Here is a 20,574-nt window from a genome sequence, read left to right as displayed (position 1 = left end):
CAGCTATTTTTATGGTTGAGGTAAATATAAGGTATACAGACAGTTTTTTGATTTGCTGGATGAGATGAAGCAATGTATCAGTTCAGGATATGAGTATATGCTTGATTCAGAAGCATTTGTTCTGTTAGATGTGATCATATAATTGTATACTTCCTAATCCAAAAGGCCCTTAGGGATTATCCAGTCTAAATTTCGACTTGTCACGTGAGGGAGTGAAAGCATAGAGAAGTCAAGACAGCGGCACAGCAACACTGTCTACTGGAGACGCGGTTGCAGTTGAGGTGCTACTTGAAGTCCTTTCTTGTCCTGGAATTAGGTAGTTGAAACTTTCTGTTACTTTTCATTTTCCCTATTACTCTCTCTGCACTTGATTTCTTTTTCTGTTTTTTTCTTCTTTTGGGGGTGGTGCGGAATCAAATTCACGTAATTGTCCTTTTTTGAGTCCCTGTTATGTACTAGGCACAGAGCTGTGTGGTGAGGATACAGAATTATTCATACACTGTCCTTATAGATTTAACTATATAATATTATCAAGGTAATTAGAACTGGTTAGAAGTTTAAAACTTTACCTAAAAAACTTGCAAGAAGAAACTCAACAGGATGTATTAATCTCTTTCCTGCCTATAGCTCCTAATAATATGACCTATACATTGTAGGCAGCTGGCAAAATTTTTTTGACTAAATAAGTAAAGGTATGATACATACACGTTTCTGTGTGTATGTTTTGTGTTTGTATGGTGGGACAGGTGCTGCTAACTTTAGTCACATAAGTGCATGAATTCTGCCAAGTTCAAGGGTATTACTTTCCAGAAAGTTGAATTGCTTCTAATGCAGTTAAAATGAATATATGTAAATAGTACTGCTATCTTAGAATGTACATGTTCACAAAGTAAGGAGCTTAATGCAAAACTTGGTAGGAAAAACTAAAATGAACTGCTTTGCTAGAGCTTATAACGTTTTTGCATAAATAATACAGCATTTATAAAATTCTTTGAGTTCTTTGATTTCAGACACACACGTACAAATGCTGTTTAATTTTTATTGAAGCTAAAAGTGTTAATGGCTAAGCCACATTTGATTTTCAGGTTGCTAGCTGTAGGGCATCAGGAGTAATGCTCACCTACATCTCACTGAAAGTTCAAGGCCAGAGAGGACAGGAAAGGTAGAAGAAATTTGTATTGTTCTGAATTATCCCAGAAATAAAGTGTTCTCTGGAAAATCCAAATGAAGTATAAGTAAAGGCCATTTCTTCCCATAAGACTTATATTTTAGCAGTATGGCACGTAGTCTTATGTTGTGTTACAAATTATAGGGTCATTGTTTTGAAAATTACAGACCAGTCTCAACATCTGTTTTTTAGGCCACTTAATTGTGGGCCAGAAAGAAGGGTGGTCATTCTAGGGTGTTTGAAATGAGCTCTAATGATTTCCAGGCCCAGAGGAACCTTTGTGCTGCAGCTGCTTATCAGAGAAGGACTCTATATTTTGCGTGACACCAAATCTTCCACCATCATGGAGTAAAGGGTCCCATCAGATGGCTGCTTTCCGACTCTCAAAGGCCTCAAAGCTAGCAGGGATTGGTGTTAGGGTGAGAGGGAAAAGAGAGGGTTACAAATGACAGATTATGACATAATTGACCTTATTATTTTTATGTAAATCCAGTTGGAATCATTACAAAGACAACCTCATTTTTAAATAGGCTAATGTTAGTGCTAATGTTTGTCATGGTAGGTGCTAGTGTATTCTGCTCTGGAAACATTGTCAGTCAGTCACCTTCACAAAAAGGGTTCTGCTTATGAAAAATTAAGCATTAATGAAAATGGCAAGCATGTATATTAGCGACCATTTATTGAGGTCTGCTCTTACTTCACTTTATAAGTGTTCTTGCCACTTATCCAGCAACCCTGAAGAAGATTGTCAGTTTTACAGGTGAGAAAACTTGAGTGTTTAGAGAAGGTAAGTAAATTACCTTGGGTCACACACTTAGTAGCAGAATCAGGACGTGCTCCTGGCCTGCCCTGCCCTTACTCTTCCCGCCTGTACCACACTGCCTGTCATGCGCACCGCCTTTGAGGTGACATGCTTCCCCCTTCCAGACACCAAGGACATATGTGTGATTAGCAAAACATTGTGTTTGTGTACACATACAAGTGTTTATATATGTACATGTAGCATATGCATACAGGAATACATTTTTTAATAACACATTTTAAAAATGTGTCACGGGCAATAATAAGTTGGTCAGCAATATGACATGGCATCAGGTGTAGCACTAGTGAGTCATTACTCTTGCTGAGAAACCAAACTTAGCCTGGTTTGTTTTTATATAGCTTATACTTTCACCTGATTCTGTCTCCTGTTAACTCAGATTCCGTAACATCTCGGGGCTTCATCTAAATTACTAATTTAACCATTTGTATTAAACATACATTTCTAGAAACCAAAGCTTTTTAGCACACAGTGCTCTAAAAGATATTTTTATTCATTCTAAGAGAGTTCACTGACATTAGGATGTAGAAAGTGTTGACTTCTATGCTGAACAAAAAAGAGACACTTGAAGGATTAAGAGAAAAATGGAGAGAAGAATGTCTGTTCATTTTCATGAAAGGACAATGGAGAGAGACAGGTCGTGGGAGGTAAAGATGCCTACCTTCTAACTCTAGCCATCAGTCCCAGTTTCTCCAGCCCATTCCCCCCAAAAATCAGAAAATGGAGGTGCAGCTTAATATGCATTTGAAGTTGTTCCCCACCAGCCACACATACATAGTCTTAAGTTACTGGGATGTCAAAATTCAAGTGTATCCACAAGCAGTTTTCTCCCTGCATTTTGTGTGGATATTGTGGAAGTTGCTTTGATGTCCCTTTGTTCTTAATGTTTATACCTCTTCATTAGATGAATTACTATTTAATATGATTGAAGCATTTAAGAATCCTTTATCTACTTTCCATTTTGTAGCCATTGTGAGCCATATATTTTTAATGTATTTTTAGAATCTTAACCGTGTACCTAAGATTTTACAAATATAAGAATTTTGGTTGGAAATCTGACATAAAAAAAGTACATTTTGACTGGGACATTGTGCTGTACACCAGAAATTGACACATTATAACTGAGTGTACAATAAAAGAATAATAAACATGCTTTTAATTCTAAGAAGGAAAAGAAAATGAAGCTGTTGATTAAAATTTAAATGAGTTACAGCTCCCAGTATTTGAAGAAAACAGCATTGTTACATTAAATTTCTACCCTATACCAACTGTGAAAGCACAGAACAAACTTGGTCCTTTGACAGTTAAATTATTATATATTTTGTATTCTTGTATTAGATCTAGTCCTAATTTGGGAACAGCATTGTTTTCCTCTCAATTCAGCAGATACTTACTTTGCACCTATCCTGTATAAAATGCTAACATTGGGGCTTCTTTTTTGGACTTGGATCTCTCATCTTTTATGGTTTAAAAACATTCAGAATCAACAGTCCAGTTGTCAAGAAAAATTGTTTCTGTTCGGCTTTCAGTGATGAAGAACGATACAGATACAGAGAGTATGCCGAAAGAGGCTATGAGCGCCACAGAGCAAGCCGGGAGAAAGAAGAACGACACAGGGAGAGACGGCACAGAGAGAAGGAGGAGACCAGACACAAGTCCTCTCGAAGGTTTGCTCTTTAATGAAATAGTGAATCACTTTGAAGCCAAGAGATAAACTGATTTGACCTTGGGAAGAAAAGAAACATTTCCAAATAACCACTAGAACGTATGTGTTACCAATTGGAAGATTAAGAATAATCTGTTGAAATAGTTGGTTCTTTAGAATTTTCAACAAAGATTTTGAAATCTAACAAGACTATGTTTAATACCCAGAAGCCAAAATTAGGGAGTGAAAAATATGAGACTTGGACTTACTGCATTATCTTGTTGGGAAAGGGAGTTTGTCATATGAGTAAGTTTTTACAGTAAATATCATTAAACAAAGCAATGTTCAACTTAAGGAAAATTCAGGGCATTGTAGTCTCAAAAATTAAATTACAATGCCTATTGTTTGCCTAAAATCAACTCTAGAAAGTATTTCCTGTTCTGATTTGTAGTTAGTCTTTTAGGATAAAGTACCTGGGCCTAGCGGCCCTCTCGGTGCAGTGGGCAGCACGTCAGCCTCGTGATCTAAAGGGTATGGGCCTTGGGGTCCTAGGAAGTATCTGTGGAGGTGAGCCAAAAACTCAAATATCGGCATAGAAGTCACATTAAAAATGATTACTCCTCAAAATGTGAGAAAAAGAAGAATGTTACTAGATTATTTAAAAACCAGTGTTAAACTGAGGATTTACCTAAAGTGGGTTGATACCTGTCACTACTTACATTCTTTGTAAAAATGTTTAAGTACATATTTTCTTTTTTCTTTAGTAATAGTAGGCGTCGCCATGAAAGTGAAGAAGGAGACAGTCATAGGAGGCACAAGCACAAAAAATCTAAAAGAAGCAAAGAAGGAAAAGAAGCTGGCAGCGAGCCTGCCCCCGAGCAGGAGAGCACCGAGGCTGCCCCTGCGGAATAGGCATGCTCGTGCCTTGTGTACAGCAGTGCCGGAAGTAGATACTCTAGATCTTGTTATTTTTCTGAATAATGTTGAAGAAATTTGCCTTTAATCTTGTTCTGTTAGTATGAAAAGTTCACTTTTTTCTTCCAAAATAAAAGAGCAAATTTTTCATGTTAACTTAAAAAAAAAAACTTTGTCTTGTAATATTTAAAAAATAAAAAGACAGTAATGACTTTATATCCAAGAAAGTAATGTGAATGAGTCACTCAGCAGGGAATTTCAAAGAGCTACGTTTAGCTATGTACATACACACTATCTGATTAAGGTCAAGGTTCCACTGCCTTGGCCAGTTTTGAGTTAATCACATACCAATTTCTTAAGAGGTTGCACTGCAAAATGCATCCAAAGGCACCTCTGAGTCTTGAGATTAAAACTAGTCTTATCACTGCTGTGGCACTGTCACTTAGCATATTAGAGAACTCACATAACAGTTTTTATAACTTTTTGATAGCAGGTTTTTCAGTGTTCTAAATTTGGGTTCATGGTAAAACTAAATGGGGGGAACTTTTCTATCCAAAGTAATAAAATGTTATGGCATTTGGGTGGCCTCTGGAATAACTTGCCCTAAGTGTAGTTTCTGTCAGGCACGTGGACAAATACTCGTCACTGTGACACAAATCAGAATTGCCTCAAGGCCATATCATGTGAGCCAAGGTCAAGCTGGTTTGGCCTTTCTTGATGCTTTTTCCAAGGCTCATTGGTTGAGCAGCACATGGAGTTTTTATACAGTTACTAGCTATATTGTGAATAAAAATAAATGACAGCCTGTAGATTAGTCATTTCCTATTAAATCTAAGAAAATACAAGTTTATAATTCTGTGAGCATTTTTAGGGGTGACCCTTAGGAGGTATTTGCCAGTGATGGTAACAACATGGTTTTAAAAGAATGTATTACTAGGAACTTTTAAATAGTCATAAAAGAAATGAACTTAGTATCATGTACTAGAAGACACCTATATAAGTTTTGAAAAATATTTATTTCTCATTTGATGAACATTTTTCAACAATGCACTTTCAAAATCCTCTGTCTGGAAATTGTTTTTAAAATGCCCAGAATGTACCTTTGCAGACCTCAGCATATACCAAATTTTTAAGTGTATGATTTGAATTCATTGGGGGCAAACAGACCATTTCAGCTATTTAAGAGCTTTTTATGACTAGAAATATATAAACTTAAAAGCTGTAGAGTAATGAAAAATTCTCTACACTGAATAAAAACTATTAGTAATATGTTTATGTTTCGAGAATTAATTATACTTTGTGAGGTGTGGCTTTCATTCGATTATACTTTTCCTGACATTAACGTTTACATTTTTACAGTGTAGCCTTCAAATACAAAAATTGACAAGATAAATGTTGTTTCAACTTAGCTTATTTGTGATTTCCTTTTTCCTGTGACCCATCACTGAGTTTATAAAAAAGTGCCAGGCCAAGAAACAATAGTGAGAGTAATTTTTCCTTTAAGTTCTTTCAGCATCCTTGCCAAGCAAGCATGTATCATTCCTGATGTACTTCTACCATTGACAGCAAGAAGAATATCACCACATCTAAAAATAAATAAATGAAACAAGGTATATGATTAACATTTTGAGCCATAGCTGAAGTTAATGCATCTTTTTTTTTGGTCGTCCTAGTTTTTGCTACATCAACTTTTATTAGTTCTAATTAAGGTTCTCCTCACCCCCCTCACTTGAATTCTTCAAATTCTATCTATTCAGCCTGTTTTAGAAAGAATACTAAAAGTATAGGAAGTTGCTGTATGGGGCAAGAGTAACTCATCATTTTGGATTTCTCAGAAATTGAATGCTACATAAGTGTTTAATTTCTTGCCAGTAAAAAAGGTATGATAAACAAATGCCTTATTTCAAATGGGTTCAAGCTTTTGCACGTATGCAACACAATCTGTACGTGGTGAAGTATTTAGGGGTGACATCTTAACGTGTTCAATGTACATTCAAGCAATTCTGCAATATGTATAAATATCAATATATATTTAGACAGAAAGCAAAAGTGGTAAGCTATTTACCATTAGTGACTCTAGATAAAATCTGGGGATTATGCTTTTTCAACTTTTCTGGAGGTTTGAACATTTCTAAATAAAAAATTAGCAGAAAAAAAGTCTTTGAATATCAGTTTTTCATTAAGTAGTCATTATTATTACCTAATTCTTCCATCATTGTATGCTGGTGTTCCTTCAACAATGGATTTGATAAAAAAAGGTTTGTTCCCATTGTATTCTTCATAACCTCCTACAATGCAGAAGCCCAGACTTCCAGCTGTGTTTCTTCGCAATACAACATCTTTACAGTTATACAGGTACCTGAAACAAGATGTAATCAGTATAAATGCACAGTAAAATTGAACTCCTTGTAATTATTGTGATTCATCTCCCATTTCCTTTGTTGGCTTTTTAGGCTTAATAGCACTGCATGGATCTTACTCAAAACTGTCACAGCCCAGTAACCTTTGTGCTGTTAGCTGGCTTTTTCTAATTGAACTGTTTTCCACAGCTAAACACCCTTTAAAACAATGATACCATCTATTAGGTTCTGCTTATATGTCTACTGAGAAATAATCATATTTTTGGCTTAAAGATGATTTAATGCCTTAATTTATATTAAAAAGTTGGATATGCCTAAATCCTTACTCATGAACCAAATTCAAGCATACTTACGGACGTCATATTTTTATTTACTTAATGGATGTAAATTTTTAATGAAGGCAAAAATTCTTTGAATCTCAGTGAAAAAAAATTTAAACCCTAACTAACAGACTGACTGAAGTTTTGACTTTTGAAAAATACCAGTTTATATGTAGTTCTACATGTTTGATAGGCTATAGAGAAGCATGCAGGCATAATTAGAGTGAATGGAGATAGAGGTGCATTTAAAGATAAGAACAATTCATATTGCAGGAGAAAAAATTAGCCATAAGCTGAACAGCAAGTTATAAAAGGAATGGGAAGAAAGACCACAGGTTTTCTGTAAATGAGTAGAATCCTCAGCTAAAACAGAAAATTAGATCAAAGAAGCTATTGCTTTTACTGTCCAGTGGCAGTTGCATCCATGTTATCGTAAGTGCAGGCTAAGTAAGTACAAAACTGTGTGACAGTTGTGACAGAGCTGTGTCAGGAGCTGGATTTGCAAAATCCCTCAGTCCAGGCACTGGTTTGAAGGAAAATTAGCATTTTCATGTTGGTAAAAATCAAGATATGATTGTTTTGTTTATAAATTGTACCTTAAAATATTAACTGCTTTTTGAAAAATCAATAAAATGTCTCGTGAAATGTTTTGTTAAGTGAAGTTAGTCATTACATTTGTTACTGACCTTGCTAATCAATGTAACATGACTTTCTTTTCATGGCATTGCAACTCCCATTTGAAGTAAAAGAAGCTTTGAGTTTGGTGGATAACTTTAAAATGTGCTAAAATGCAGTGCTGCTCAGTTTTGCTTTGTATCTGTTTTCATGTATCATTTAATTTTTCACTGAAATGACAGCTGAAAATATAAATTTCATTAAATGAAACAATCATTTTATATTGTAAAATATTTATCTGCTTCTGTATTTCACAGTAAGATTTCATGTTAGTATATTCATCTTGTAGGAGTCATGGCATGTTCGTACCACGTTTACACAATGGTTCACTGCCTGCTTATGTTCAAAGCAGGTAATTGTTCCCCAAACACCAGAGCCTTTTGTTCCCACCTATCCCCAATATTGGGGGGGAAGCAGGTGAAGAACTGCATGCTTCTTATCCAAGGTCATGGTCAAATATCTGTCTTAACATTCTTTAAAACACATAAATGGGTACATAGAGCAATACTCAAAACCAAGTATTTCTTACACTTTTGACCATTAGGTTTTTTTCAGTATCACCTTGGGCCTTACATTGACTCTTATTGAAAATTTTATTCCATATGGACAAGCTATAAAAATTAACCATCTAAAATTTGTAAGTACCAATATAAAAATTTCAACATAACATTAAGTCACAAGTGTGTCTATTTTTCTAGACTCTTATTTTGATGAGTGTCCCATGCTCTGGATGTATGGGTGAATAAAACATACAAAACCCCTGCCCTCAGTAGCAAGCATTCAAGTGGATTTCAGTGATAATAATGTTATTTCATCAAGGGCTTTCCTTCAGTTAAGTATTTTAATTTCATTGTAGTGGTGAGAGAGAGCTCAGTATGTTAAACCCTTTTAGTCAGACCTTGGTTAGTTGGGACTTACAAGTTTTAGGGCATTTTTTTCTTCAGTGGAATCACTTCACTCCCTACTGGGAAATGTGGAGCTGTCTTTGATTAATGTGAAGGATTTACCTTTGAGATATTGTGACCTAAAAATCTAAATTTAAATGTGAGCTCTTTTCCGATTCTGAATTCTCTAAATTACAGCCTAGTTGAAGAAGATTTGGCATAGAGTAAAGAATAGCAAGGAGTTTGGTAATATTTCCCAATGAGAACATTATGGTTACCTCAAAAAGAAATATAAACTCCACTAAAAGGAGTTGGCGGGTGTGGTGAAGTCCTGGGCTCCTCAGGAAGCTACATGTTTTTCTGTTCTTCCTTCACTGGCTGTTCTTTCTCAGCCTCCTTCAAGGGCTCCCCTTTCCCCAGCCCACTCCTCAGCGGACCTCTTCACTGCACCCCTATACTACCACAGTGCGGTGTCTCACAGTGTGTGTGCCTTTCAGGGAGTCTGGGAGGCAAAAAATACTTGTCACACTGGAAGACATTATTTGCCTTTTTCACTACCATTTTCTTATGAGCATAGGATGGCATATTCCAGGGGACACGTGATAGGTGATCTGGCAACAGACTGAATGCAGAAGAAGAATCCAGTTACCTTTAATTGAGCCAAATATTAAAGAGGTTTGCAAAAAATATACAATGCCATTCTTGTAATTTTTTAAAATACTGTCATATAAAATTTTTTCTCATGAAAGATGTTATTTTATGTTTACATATAATGGGATTACTATTTTAAGTGAATAAATAAAATTCAAAATCTCTCAGATTAATTTATAATAAGGTAAATATTATTAGATATAACCTATATAAGCAAAAGCTCTTTGTGAACAATACTCTGTAAGTATGTGTAGGGGTCTTGAGGCAAAAGCTTTGGGAATTTCTGCTCTAGACTCGTTTATCAAACTTCATGTCCCACTGTCCCACTGGTAACTCAAACTCAATGTGTCCAAAACAACTAATATCTCCTCATTCTTCCTTATTGTGGCAAAATAATTACATTAATGGCCTAAAGTCATCACCCTTCCCTGGTATCTATGCCTCTTACTGCATAACTTTGTGGTGCCTTCCTACTGATTGTGGATGTAGTCATAAGATCATCAGTGGGATGTTTGCCAGAGCCAGCCAGATCCTAGACACGTGGGCATGGCCAGCCAAGATCAGCAGAGACCCCTGAATGACCCAAAGAGGGCTGCCAACGCACAGGGGAGCCAGCCAAGATCAACCACACCTGACCCGGATCAGCTCACAGGCACCCTCCCCACCTCCACCCCGGACTCACGAGCTAAATAAACCTATTGTTGCCTGCTTACCGAGGTTTTGCGGCTGGTTTGTTATGTAGCATGACTGTGAAAATAACTGATATTCCTACTCTCCCATTTTGGTTATATCCTCCAGCTAGATAAAACAGACCACCATTCACTCCAGTGTCTTTCCTAGGTTCCAAAAGCACCCTGTGCCTATGTATTTTAATTGTAACTTTTGTAATTCATAATCTTTAATTTAATTTACTATGACATGTTGCCTATTATATTATGAAGTCCATGGGGGCTTCTCCTGGTACATGCTATATTCATTATTTCATTCAACTAATGCCTGTTAAGCAGAGCCATTTAAAGACCTACAGAGACACTAAGTATTATTTTCTTGTGGAGGCTCCACGCATTATTATAACAAACACATGAAAGTGTTTGTTCATATCCCACATTAAATATAGGTGAGTTGGGGAAGGTGTAAAAGAAAAACTAATTTTGCTCTTGAAATGATTTCACAGTGAGTTACTCATTTGATTCCCAATTGACTGTAACTTATTAGCAATCATCACACAGGGAGTAATGGGGGGAAAATGGCAAGAAATTTGAGGCTCAAGAGGTTAAGCAATTAAAAAAAATACATACAATGCTGGTGGCTACATGAAACATCCACCGAATCATTCACATTCCTGCAGAACTCACTTTACAGTAGAGAGAAAACAAATGGTAAAACTGAAATTATAAGAACTAAATACAGGCTTTAAGTCTTCTTAAGGATGTTCACCAATTGCACAGTGGTTAAGATCCCAAACCAGGCAGCCTAGTTCAAACCCCAATTCTGCATAGTAACCAGCATGTAACCTTGGGCAAGTTACTTAACCACTCTGTGCTTCAATCTCCCGTTTTTCAAGTGGGGATAATATTGGTACCTAGATCACAGGGCTGACGTGAGTTTTAAATGAGTGAAAAATGCAAAGAACATGTAAAGCACTTGGCAGATTACCTGGCATGCAGAAAAGGATATAAGTGTGAGCTACTGTTGCAGTTGTTAGTTTTATTACAGGCTTGGATGTACCTGATAGCATCCCTATCTTATAGTTAAAATGTAAAAGTTTTTGACTTAAAAATAAAAATCCATGATATCTGCCTCCTTGCTCTTCAGTATAGACAATCCTCATCAAACTGCTCTATGTTCAGGAAAGCGAAGTTCAGGAAAGCAAAAGGTTAAATTCTTGGGCAAGGAAAGAAGTGAGTGTTTAAAAAGAGAGAGAAATGAGTTAATGTGTATTACTATCATACTAGTCCAGATGAGAGCATGTTTTGCAAGACTTCCAGATGTGGAGCATGGGTCCTGAGAGCCAACAGTGAATAAAGCAGAAGGTCTTCAGTGTTTTCTGAATCCCCTCCAACTGAATGGCATCTGGTAATTTGCGTCGCCTAGAGACTGTGTCTGGGGCCACTGCCCAGGGCTCACTCTTGGGACCCAAGGCACCCCTGATAAGGAGAAGACATATTTGCGCTGTCCTTAATAATAACCTGTTTTTACTCTCTGCAGCTGCTTATTCTATCTGACACTCACTGGTTCAGAACAGGCACCCACTGGGTCAGCATTCTAACAGTACGCTCTTTACGTACATTCATTCTATGTGATGGACTGCACTTGAGGACACGATCACAATGTCCCAGAGAAGGGATTTTCTGTTTCTAGACTTGCTGACATGTCACCGTTTTTCTTCATTGATAGAGAATCTTAGGTAACTGGCTGGATCATACTTTAGGGCAAATAGTTTCTCTCAAAATCTGTTCAGCAAAAGGGGAAAATGTTTGACTGAGTAAATGTATAACTTGGAGGGAAATGCCTTCTTTGTGAATTAAAAAAAAAAAATCTTTTTGTAGCCTAAATCTCTAGAAGTTCCAGCAGGCAAGTAACTTTTGCTGATGTACAACAAATGGCCAAAATTCTTAGGACATCTCTAATGCCAAATGACTAGAGACATTTAAGCCGATGATATTGCATTAATCGGGGAGAACCTGAGGTCTCCGGGGCTCTCTGCAGTCAAGGTTAGAAATGCGAGTGGATCTCCCACCCATGAAAATGGAAGCAGTGTTATGACTGGGACTCATCCTGGGACTGTCTGGGGGCTTGTATAGGAGCGTGAGACTGAGTGTTAAGGGCTTCTGAAAAATGCCAGGTGGACATTCTTCTAGCTCCAAAATGTCAGAGTGAAGATTGTGTTTCCCCTTCTGCTTTTAAAAATTATTATAAAGGCGACTAGGAGACTTGGAAACAGACATGCAAACTCCATATGAAACAAAACTGAGGGAGAACTGCCCAAGGCAGTGAAAGTCAAAGCGGGAAGGCAGAAGAGAGGCTGCCCAGCCTGGAGAGTGTGGACCCAGCCTGCAGGGCCCTGGGGCCATGGTGAGCGGCCTCTCTGACGGGTAGAACGCCCACTCCACAGGGACCACCAGAAAGAGGCAGGTGGGCTGTCTGGCAGAGCCCAGTTTGGCAGAGAAGAAGGGGATGAGTGAGGCAATGAAAACCCAAACTGATAACCCATTCAGGAAGCATGCTCGGAAGGACAGAAGGACAGGAAGCAGCAGCCTGTGTGTGTGGCAGGGTCGGGGAGAGACGTGAACCGTGAGTGCCCTGCAAGGCTGACCTTAGCTGGTGTGGGAGAAGAAAAGAAACACACAACCCTGTGTCATGAAGAGAAGTTTCCACCACCTGGAAGATGGCGCTGGTTCCTCCTTTTATTATAAACCTCCAGCAGTGAAAGCTTGAAAAGGAATCGAGGTCAGTTTGTATCTGAGGTAGGGGTATTTTTAAATACCTCATTTAAAAGAAAAAAGAAGAGACACCAACCTATCTACACCCTCAAGAAAAATGTCCACCCTAAAATCAAACATCTCACTTTCATTCATTTAATCCTCTGCCAGCGTATCATCATCAGTGACTCTAATGTTTAACATTTAAACCATGTATTTGGAATTATTAAGGCCATTCTTTGAAAGCCAAGAGTTTATGCTCTGATGCAGGTGGGTAAACCCCAATTTATCTGTCCTTGGACTATTCAATTTCTGGATCTAGCCATTTAGCAAGGCTGCCCCCAAATCCTTTCTTGAACTGACTGAAACATTTAAGTTCCCTTCCCTATAAGGCTCTAGTTACATCTCACTGAAATGGCAACCTAGCTGATTCCTAAAGGTTTATGCAAGAACTTTACAACAGGAGCAACTAGGGAGAGGTGATCTGAGACAGGTCCTCAATCAACACTTGCCCCAACAACTGGGCAAAGGCAAAATGTGCTGCTGCACTGCTCTGCGTGCGTTTAGCCAGGGCCGCCTGGAAGCTGGAGAGGTGAAACCAGAGGGGTTTTACCTTCATGCAAGTTCCTAGAGATGCCACTAGCCAACCAGGGAAAGGTGACCTTCCCCTGCTCCAGGATGTGTGAACACAGGCTGGATCACAGCCCCCCTCCCTATTAGCTGAGCTTCTTGCTGCATGTACAACCCACACAACCGTACATGGCTGACCAATGAGCTTCTCCACATCAGTGCCTAACAGTGTTTCCATATCCAGGCTTTTGTACCTGCCCGAGATTGCTGCATGCATTTTCAGTTACAAAAGGAAAGACAATCATTTCAAATACTCTCACAACCAAGCCTGGGTCTCATTAAGATGCTAGTGCCATGAATCAGCCCAAGAAAGTGAAAGAGTGGTCTAAGAGCTGTAATTGTTTCCTCCCACACCTCCCCGAGGATGTCACACTGGGACTCACCGTGGTAATTCCAGCCACATTACCCAGGAGGGGGACCAGTCACCGGGTGGGTCTGTGTTGTTGTGGTTGGAGTCCAAGGTTGCTGGGCTGCTGCAATCTTCCTGAGGCTCATGTTCTTTAACTTCCAAAGCTTTAAGTACCACCGAGGAGGATGTGCTTTTCAATAAAGCAACTGCCTCGCTCCGGCTGACCTCTGTTAGTTCAATCCCATTCACATTCAACAAAATGTCACCTAGTGGCCAGAGAAGCAGAAGCCATTCTTAGTGAGAGTGCAAACGGGAACTTCTGCTGGAGAGGCAAAGGGGCATGCAGGCAGGTGGCATGTCATTAGCCTGGTGTTGCTGTGAGACTGGGCTCTCTTATAGCAGATGGTGAACAATGTGCTCGTTCCAAGGCGTTGGTAAACCATGTGTGGGGCTTTCTAAGCATACCTATTGTTGTGTGGCTCTTGTCTTAAAAAAAAAAAAAAAAGAAAAAGAAAGGAAGGAAGATAAAATAGCCACATTCACTATTAATCAAAGAAAATCTCCTTTTTCTTCCTTTCTCCCGTTTTTAGCGCCAAGGGAGAACACTTGGGAAAAGCTCCCTGCACCTGCACAGAGCCTGGCATGTGGTCATGTAGTAGGCACCCAGGAAATATGGATTGAGTGAATAAATAAGCAAGTCCCCATGAGAGTGTCTGGCAGAGTCGTCTTAGCAGTTAAGAAAAATGGGTCTGGAACTGCGTTGTTAAAGAGGTAGAGAGAAAAGTTCCCATTTCTAGTCACTGCAAGGTGACGACAGCTACCACTGGTAAAGCGCCTGCTACATGCAGAACCATCGTATCCTATAATCCTTTGCTCAAGTTCTCTTGTTAATAAAGTCACTTCTTGGTTGACTGCATCATTTCTACCCAGGTGCTTGGGTGAAAAAGAAAAGCAAGAGAAGCTAAAAGACATACCTCCCCATCTCCATTTTCTATTCTTATATTTCTCTGTTTTTCTGCCTCCATCTTTTTTACACAGAATAATCATAGCAGCAAGAGTAAAAGGATAGGAGGAGAAAGATGGGAAAGACCTCGAGATCATCCTGACCTCAAAAGAAGCACCGTTAGGTTGGCTGACTGAATTCCTCAACATGCCATCCCCCAGTGGCTAAGCAGTTGTACTTCAGAAACAGCACATTTTAGCTCTTGAATCTGAAACCTGAAAGGGCGTAACTGCCCCTTCATGGGAACTGACAATACTATTAAAGATGCAAACTGGACATCACTTGCCTTCACTGGAAGTAGCCCCAAATCACCTAAGATTCAAGTAGTGAAACACTAGTCATCAATTGGAAAGTACCCTGCTTGGTACTTTCACTTACTAAATATTCATTAAATCAAATTCTATCAAGTTGTTTCTCTTATCCAAGCCATAAAATAGAACAATTCATGACCATTTTTATCATTGGATCAATCCAGCAAAGACTCACTTAGAACGAACGGAATGAAATTATGCCACTTAACTGAAGCAACTTGCTCATAACTGTAGCACTTCTCTATTAATTCTTGGCATAGTTGGCAGGTACTCACGTTACCAGCGAGCAAGGTGGCCCACATCCACGCGCATGAAGAGGGCTGAAACCCAGTCCAGCTACTGTACGCAAACTAATCATGGTCAGTGGGTAACAGATGTCCCAGCCAGATACCCTCACATTCTCTTGTTAATTGTGGAAACAGTTACCTAACCCAGCAAGGTGCTAATTCCTTTTAACACTCTGCTGCCCAGTATCTTACGTCTCTTGGCTTCTTACCTGTTTTTATTCTTCCATCTCTGCTTATGACTCCTCCAGGCTCAACACTGATGACATAGATCGGCAAGTCCCACTCCCTGTGGGACGCTCCCCCTGCAACCGTCATGCCGAGTGATTCGCTGGGGTCTTTTCGGACACTTACCACCTTCTCATGACAAGTGACCGCAGGATGGAGGGGCTGAAGGCACAGACAGAAAAACAAATATGGCACATTTGTTCACAAGTGGGGTGGCATTTCCTACATACAAAACCCAAGATTGCATAGATATGTAATAGTGGTTCTTAGTCTTAGAAAGAGAGACGCACACAGAGAACTCATTTGGTCCCCACCCTCAGCAGAGTTACCTTATCCCAAATTCCACAGGCTGACTCAGAGAAAATTTACACTTCAAATGGGACCAGTTAAAAAATGGAAGGAGGAATAGGCTGGAGACCACTGAAGAAATATTAAGCATACAAAATGAACTGCCTGCAAAATTTTTCAAGTGACTCATTTATTCCTGATACAATGAGTCAACATTTCATAAAAGTCTTGTCATCCATCAATTAGGAATTTCTTCTAAGTTAAAAAAAAAAGTAACCATATTTAAATTAAGTGGTCCCAGTTTAACGTATGCAGGTACTCAATTATAGAAATCCTCAAAGAAAAATAATGAATTTCACAAATACTCCACTCTAAAAACTTACCAATATCTAGGTTTCCCCTAATTCATGCTTACTTTAGCACTTCAAAATAATATGTAGCTATATCCTTTAATTTCATTACATAAAATATAGTACACACATTATACAGTATACCCGTTGGACCAACTTTTCAAAAGCAGATTACAAGAATCGTGATTTTGATTCAACATTAGACTAGAAACACTAGGCAAGCAACACGCAGCATTATCTGGAAGCAACAAGACAGAGTGGGTCAAGGGCACTGCTTATCAGTGAATACATATCAAGACATATTTTTCTAAAAACTAATACTCCTTCCTGCTTAGTCAGTGACCCGGAAGACTAAGTGGGTATGAGCACTGCAAATAAATATTTATAACACTTGATCAAATCTCAAAGACGTCTATGGTTCAAAACATAGCTTATAGTTCTACCTAAAGAAAACTTAAAAGTACATCTGACAAAAGATAAGCTACAGAGCAAAGGGTAAATATACCACCTTTTGTTTTTTTAAAAAAAGGAGATAAATAAGAATTTGTATTAGTATTTGCATTTTCATAAAAAAAAACTATGGAAGAAAAAGAGGTTTACTGGGGTGGAGAAAGGAACTGGACAGATTGGGGTGAGAGACTTAATACATACTTATATACTTTCCGTTTTTGAGCCCTGTGACTATATTATCTCTTCAACAAATCGAATGAATTATAATTAAACAAACTTCTGTAAATTTGATGGTTGACATCATATAAAACTATACGTGCATGCACAGAATCAATTTTTAATGCTTCATTATAAAGCAAGATAAGCCTAGGACTTTCATGCATTTATTATCTCATGATTACCCATGCCTGATTTTTTAATTGAAGTATAGTCACTTTTACAATGTGTCAATTTCTGGCGTACAGCATCATGTTTCAGTCATACATACCCATGCCTGTTTTAATGGCCTTATTGTATACAGTAATGCCCTGTTACTGTACCCCCAGCACTGAACATAGCATTTAACACGTAAGTACATGTTTGTTGAATAAATGGATGGATAAACTGCAAATTGCCCCAAATTGTTTATGATAGTAATAGAATAATACATTGGAAATTAAAAATAAGTATAGCAAGGTATATGTTACAATGAATACTTGTAAGGTCTGAGTTGTGTTTATATAAACCTTGGACCTTTGAAGTGCCCTGCAGAGACTGGTTATCAGATGAGGGTTGTAAAACTGAAATCAGAGATAAGTTCCAAGACAAGACAAGTAAGTAGTTTAACAGCATGAGCACAGAGCTCCCCGCATTCTGGTCAAGGCCAAGGAGTAGATTTGGAGGGGATCTTAAGATCTGTCCTCCATATATGACTTGTCCTTCTCTTTTTGGGACTGGTAATTAGTATTTATTTATTTGGGGGGGAGTAATTAGGTATTTATTTATATAAATATATATGTATGTATATATACACATACATATATATTAATATATGTAGATACTGGGGATTGAACCCAGGACCTCGTGCATGCTAAACACACGCTCTACCACTGAACTATACCCTCCCCCGACTTTTCCTTTCTTAAAAGCAGCTAGATTGAGGATGTCTCTTCCTTTAACTATAATCATCTCTCAGAAGATCCTGGCTTGGAGATGCAGGCAGTTCTGAAACTCAGGGCAAAGCTCTAAACCCAGAGACTCCCCCGGCTGCCCCACTGCATCAGCTCATTCCTGCGAATATTCATAAAGCATTTACCCCTGGTCCTCACAAAGGGCTTAACTCCATCATTTCCAGGTGGGGGCCTGGGGTATTGTAGGGGTAAGTGGTCAATCTCTCAAGGTGTTGTTTTAAACACAGCATGGAATACTCTGGACAACAAGGACATCTTTTTCATGCAAATAAATACATACATACGCTTTATCTCTTGAACAGCTGCCTAGTACTTTATTGTGTAAATATGTCATATTCACCATTAATGACCACTTGGGTTTTTTTTTTTTTAAACAGTCTTTTGCAAAATTAAACAGTGTCACTGTGCACATCCTTAGACATACATCTTGTGCACTGGTGTAAATATTTCTTTAGGCTCATGCCCTAGAAGTACAACTGCTAAATCAAAGAGCCTGAGCATTTAACATTTTGATATTGATAAATTACCTTTGTAACAGCTCTATCATTTATAATCTCACTAATACATCATGAAAATGCAAATTTCCCATAATTCTGCCAAAATTGGGTTTAATCAATTTTTATGTTTACTCAGGTAAAAAAGTTTCCAATAATTTAATTGCCTTTCTAGTACAAAGTTTGAACATCATTTATCATTATTTGGGTTTCTGATGGCAATAAGCATATGAGATTCTCTAACACTGTAATCACTCAAGCCCTCTCTGACTTCATCTATGAAATGGGTAAGAATGCCCACGTTCTACAAACCTGTGGCTAAAAAAAAAAAAAAAGCAATTAGATGGAAGATATGACTTTGATCTAAGAATATTTTGGTTAAAAAATGTGCTATCAAATTCATTTCAAAGTAGCAAAATTACATAGCTAATGAAATATCCCAGAAGTTGTATTGGCTTCTCTCCTGCTACTCCAGTTAACAGGAATTATTAGTGAGACGCTTTAATTATTTTGTTGTGAATAAATATTGCTTGAATAATGCACAGATTGGCCAGACACTCCTTTAGGACAAGGAAAGAAATACTATTTGTTGTCTACTTCAATGTGTCAGGAAGGGCAAACAGAGGCTCACCATTTTAAGAAATCTGATCAATGAAACACAACCCTCAGGAGATAAACTGAAATGTAGGCTATCCGGCCGTAAGTCCTTGCTCTCCCCCCATGCATCACTCTGCTTTTAGAGGTACCATTCAAACACGTGATAGAAATTCATCTATCGAGTTTCAGATAATTGTCAGAAAAACACACATGAAAGAATTAAGTACCCAATTATTCCAGAAAGAATTTCTCTCACTTACTAGAGAACTCAAACCAAATTGAATGCTGTCAAACAAAATAGATGACATCTAAGATTTGAATGCAGAAACCTGCATCCTCCTGGCTGCATTGTGCATTATTTACACTTTTAGATACAAGATCCTGGAGGGCAGAGTCTTCTTTCACACGTCCTCAGTGCTTACCCAACAGCCTTGCTGCACTGAGCAAAGGGATGTTCCGGGGAGCTCACACCGGCTCAACACGAACAACTGGACTAACGCAAGTAAGAAGTGGTCCATGTGCCCTGTGTCTCCGACAGCCATTGCCTTCCCCACCGGGGAGAGACCCACGCTAGGAACGCAAAAACCGAAGTTCCCCTGTAAACGACTCACACCCACAGTTGCCTCACTTTGGTTGCAGAGAGCACTTACGTATGACAGAGATCTTTTCCATCTGTGTTTTCTCCCCACCCCCTTCCCTACTGTAGAGACCTCAGGACATTCCCTTATGTTTAAAAGTGTAATTTTTTATGACATAGTTCGAATTGATTAAAAAGTATCACCTGTGTACTCATCATTCAGCTATTAAAAATACATAATGGAATATTTGCTTTGGATTTTTAAAACAAAACATTTCAGATATATAATAAAAGTATAAAGATGAACATAATGACCTACCTGTGTACCTTGCAACCTGCATCAGGAATATATGTTCTGCACACAGCTGAAGCCCTGCTGTGATTTCTCTCCGGCCACATCCCCTTTCCTCTCCCACAGGGGTGCCACACTCCTAAATTTGATGCCTAGCATTCTTTAACTTTTCAACTGGCTAAAAACTTCTCTGTTTTGCAAATCTGGGTTTGCCTTCTTTGGTATTTCTTTGAATCATTTACGCTCCTACTTTCAAGAAGCAATGCTGTTCCCTAAATAAAACTATAGTAGGATCATAAAAAACTAAATCACCAAGTGTTTGTATGTCTTAGTTTAATTTTAAATATGCCACTGTGTGTGTGTGTGTGTGTGTGTGTGTGTGTGTGTGTGTGTGTGTGTGTGTGTACATTTCAGAAGGCAGATAGAACTATAAATTAAAATGAAAATAATCACAAGTTCCCTCTAGGCCAGTTTGTTATGTATGTTTTCCAGGAATTGGACACACGACAGAAGTTTGCAGCAAAAATGTGATCAGATCAGTCTGGCTATTTCCATGATTCATGATGGTTAGTGGAAGGGATTATAAAACCACAGTGCTGGTGGAAGCCTCATTCTTAGTGGTTCAATGAACTAGAAAAAAATATGGTCTAGTTAATTCAACTATAATTAGATTAAACCTTTAATTAAGCTAA

The 20,574-nt window shown here is 38.3% G+C and overlaps 2 protein-coding genes across 37 annotated transcripts in view; one reads left to right on the top strand and one right to left on the bottom strand.

Annotated features, from left to right (window-relative positions):
- Positions 1-8,136, top strand: part of FIP1L1 (factor interacting with PAPOLA and CPSF1) — a 68,575-nt gene extending 60,439 nt beyond the window's left edge. For all 31 annotated transcript variants that reach the window (XM_064486688.1, XM_064486684.1, XM_064486674.1 and 28 more), the window contains 2 exons: positions 3,518-3,655; positions 4,398-8,136. In XM_064486688.1, coding sequence (XP_064342758.1) covers positions 3,518-3,655; positions 4,398-4,636 — 377 coding nt within the window. In that variant the 3' untranslated portion in view covers positions 4,637-8,136. The remainder of the gene's footprint in view (positions 1-3,517; positions 3,656-4,397) is intronic.
- Positions 5,546-20,574, bottom strand: part of LNX1 (ligand of numb-protein X 1) — a 167,521-nt gene continuing 152,492 nt past the window's right edge. For all 6 annotated transcript variants that reach the window (XM_010992831.3, XM_064486578.1, XM_010992833.3 and 3 more), the window contains 4 exons: positions 15,650-15,827; positions 13,874-14,105; positions 6,749-6,907; positions 5,546-6,134 (listed from right to left, as the gene is read on the bottom strand). In XM_010992831.3, the coding sequence (XP_010991133.2) occupies positions 5,999-6,134; positions 6,749-6,907; positions 13,874-14,105; positions 15,650-15,827 (705 nt within the window). In that variant the 3' untranslated portion in view covers positions 5,546-5,998. The remainder of the gene's footprint in view (positions 6,135-6,748; positions 6,908-13,873; positions 14,106-15,649; positions 15,828-20,574) is intronic.

The sequence above is a fragment of the Camelus dromedarius genome, chromosome 1 (assembly GCF_036321535.1).
Source record: "Camelus dromedarius isolate mCamDro1 chromosome 1, mCamDro1.pat, whole genome shotgun sequence".
Taxonomy (NCBI): Eukaryota; Metazoa; Chordata; class Mammalia; order Artiodactyla; family Camelidae; genus Camelus; species Camelus dromedarius.
Note: the sequence above shows the minus strand (reverse complement) of the source record. Positions and strands in the feature narration are given on the sequence as shown.